Below are 2676 nucleotides of genomic sequence, written 5' to 3' on the forward strand. Positions count from 1 at the left end.
AATTTATATATTACAAAAATGAACATCGTGTTAAAAGGGTTGACTATCCTAACACAACTGCCTTAATTCGAATCTATCAAATCTATCCTACTTTGATATCCAGTCTACTTTAATAAGTAGATTGTGGCCGTGATAATCTTCTAACCGCCGTCACGAGAGAGCATATCTGCGCAAAGACCAGTTTTCGCTCATTGTGCGCATCTCTCTTTTTCCCTAATGCTGTCGCCATTACTCGAATCTACGTAATCGGTTATCTCCACTACCTCCAAGTTGGCAAAACGGGTCTGCTCTCTCGTGACGGTGTATACCTTTGAATTCCTAAAAATAATAAATTGTGCAGAGTCATGGTTGCTTTTCTTAGCCACTCCTTCATTTCTAATACGTTTTTCATAGCAATTAGACATTCTTAAGAGCGATTACAATAAATTAAAAGTGAATTAAACAGATCTTCATTTATTAACCGATTTCCAATAATTTTAGGACATCAAGTAGAATTGAATTAGGAAATGCTGTGGGTTCTCGAATGAAACTCGAGAGATGTAGCCTCCTGATTTTATTCCAAACAAAATACTAAAACTAGATCAGCTATATGCTCCCGATGTACACGAATACTTATACGTAGATGTACGAAACGTAACGTGATATCCGCTCGTATTGCACGTCCAGACTAGAACTGAAATGTATACAAATTGTATAACGTCCTCGAGTGGCGCTCGTTCCCTCTATTCGACTGGGTCTTATTTACAATGAAAAGGAGAATCCTGCGATTTTCATCGTCCCCGTTTTTTCAGCTTCAATTCATATTGTCCGTCGTCAGGGCGAGCGTCGTCAATACCGATCGCCTATTAGGATTCACACCCAAGTTCTCCCAGTTTATCCACGAGAGCCGTGCTGTCAGATCTGGAATAGCATGAGAATAAAATTACTCTTAATTATAATTTGTCAAATTTAATGGCAATTGTTTTATAAAAATTTATAATAATTATTTCTATTGCTTCAATTAATTTATTCAATTTATATAATTTTCAATGAATTAACTATATTTGATTGAGTTTATTTTTAGTAGAATTTGTTTCCTCACCGCTGGTGTTCCACTCGGCACGCTCGCCATTGATTTCGCCTCTGAGGCATCTTTCGACGTAAGTGAGCGGGTCGAGTCGGGCAGCCAACACTTCCCTGAGAAGAGCGATGTATGCTATGGCTAGGCGAAGGGTGTCGATCTTCGACAGTCTCTTCTCGTATGGGAACGTTGGCACGTGGACTCGTAGCTCGTCGAAAGCCGAGTTGATGCTGCTAAAAATCGCAATCACCGTTCTTAACACTAGAACTAACCGTGAGAACTGATAGTGTTGTATACTAATGATATTTAGTATTTAAGTTAGTATATCAACGATATTTAGTATTTAAGTTAGTATAACAATGATATTTAGTATTTAAGGCAGTATATCAACGATATTTCGTATTTAAGTTAGTATACCAACGATATTTAGTATTAAAATTAGTATACCAACGATATTTAGTATTGAACCACCCACCCACGATCTAATGAAAGAAGNATATGAGAATGTAAAATCAGATAAAAATTAATAAGAATTAGGAGTTAGATGTAAATTCAGATTTTTGGTAAAGCCAAACATCTTCATAGGACATGAGAATATAAAATCAGATGAAAATTAGGAATCAGATGTAAATTCAGATTTTTGGTAAAGCCAAACGTCTTCCTAAGATATGAGAATGTAAAATCAGATGAAAATTGATAACAATTAGGAGTCAGATGCAAATTCTGTTTTTTGGTAAGAACAAACGTCTTCATAGAACAGAAGAATTTAGAAGGAGATTAACATCGAGCATACCTAGTGCAAGCGACAGTAGAATCAGCCGCTCTGGAAGTAGTGCCGACCCTGTGCCTCATCCTCTGACTCCTATCCTCATACTCAAAACTCGAATGGCTCGCCATAATTGCTCCTCTTCACCAGCTCATTAATCCCACTCACTTGCAACCCTTGAATAAATATTTCTCAAACCCCCAAGGATCCACAGCAAGGATTCACTTGTTTCAAGTCGATCAACCAACCAATCAACCAACCAAATCTTATAAATATATTTTTTAATCAATCGAAACTATGAGGCCCGAAGTCACTTCACGGTAACGGCGACGACCGATGCGGAGGGTGTCTGACTATCGCTGGTGTCCCTGGGGAGTCTGGTTTATATAGCTAAGGAAACCGAAGCTGCGAGGGGATGATCGATGCAACCCCTGGGCGGAGAACCCGACCAATCGCAGTAACTCCCAGTCGAAACCTACCCTCTAACTAACTCTGCCATTGGTGGACGTCTCGACGAGACTGCGGTTTATTGTTACTGCCTGGCTGAAATTTTATTTCCATCGTTTTCACCCTCCACCCACCTGGGAACGGTGGAAACTAGGGATGAGGGCTATCTCCACTATTTGGCTTCCGGATATCTCTCCTTAAAACCGACGATTTTAGTTGAATTATTTTTCACTATGTTTTTTATGTTCCGGTAAATGATGGGATGCTACAGCACAGATTTGTTCACACTTTTTACCAGTTGGTGGTTTTAATTGGATTTCAGTTTATAGAGTTGTGTAACAAATATGGCTATCAATGAATGTCTTTCTTCATATTCGAATAGTATTTGAATATTTTATGAAAA

At 38.5% G+C, this 2676-nt stretch overlaps 1 protein-coding gene across 1 annotated transcript; it reads right to left on the reverse strand.

Moving 5' to 3' along the window:
- Positions 1 to 437: 437 nt before the first annotated feature.
- Positions 438 to 2207, reverse strand: LOC108632561 (48 related 2). The gene is made up of 4 exons (XM_026819773.1): positions 1843 to 2207; positions 1536 to 1542; positions 1082 to 1356; positions 438 to 900 (listed from the first exon to the last, which is right to left on the reverse strand). The coding sequence occupies exons 1-4, from the start codon at positions 1955 to 1957 to the stop codon at positions 794 to 796; spliced, it is 504 nt and encodes a 167-aa protein (XP_026675574.1). The 5' UTR covers positions 1958 to 2207; the 3' UTR covers positions 438 to 793.
- Positions 2208 to 2676: the final 469 nt, after the last annotated feature.

Source organism: Ceratina calcarata, unplaced genomic scaffold, assembly GCF_001652005.2.
Source record: "Ceratina calcarata isolate Rehan_Ccalc_2016 unplaced genomic scaffold, ASM165200v1 scaffold1075, whole genome shotgun sequence".
Lineage (NCBI taxonomy): Eukaryota > Metazoa > Arthropoda > Insecta > Hymenoptera > Apidae > Ceratina > Ceratina calcarata.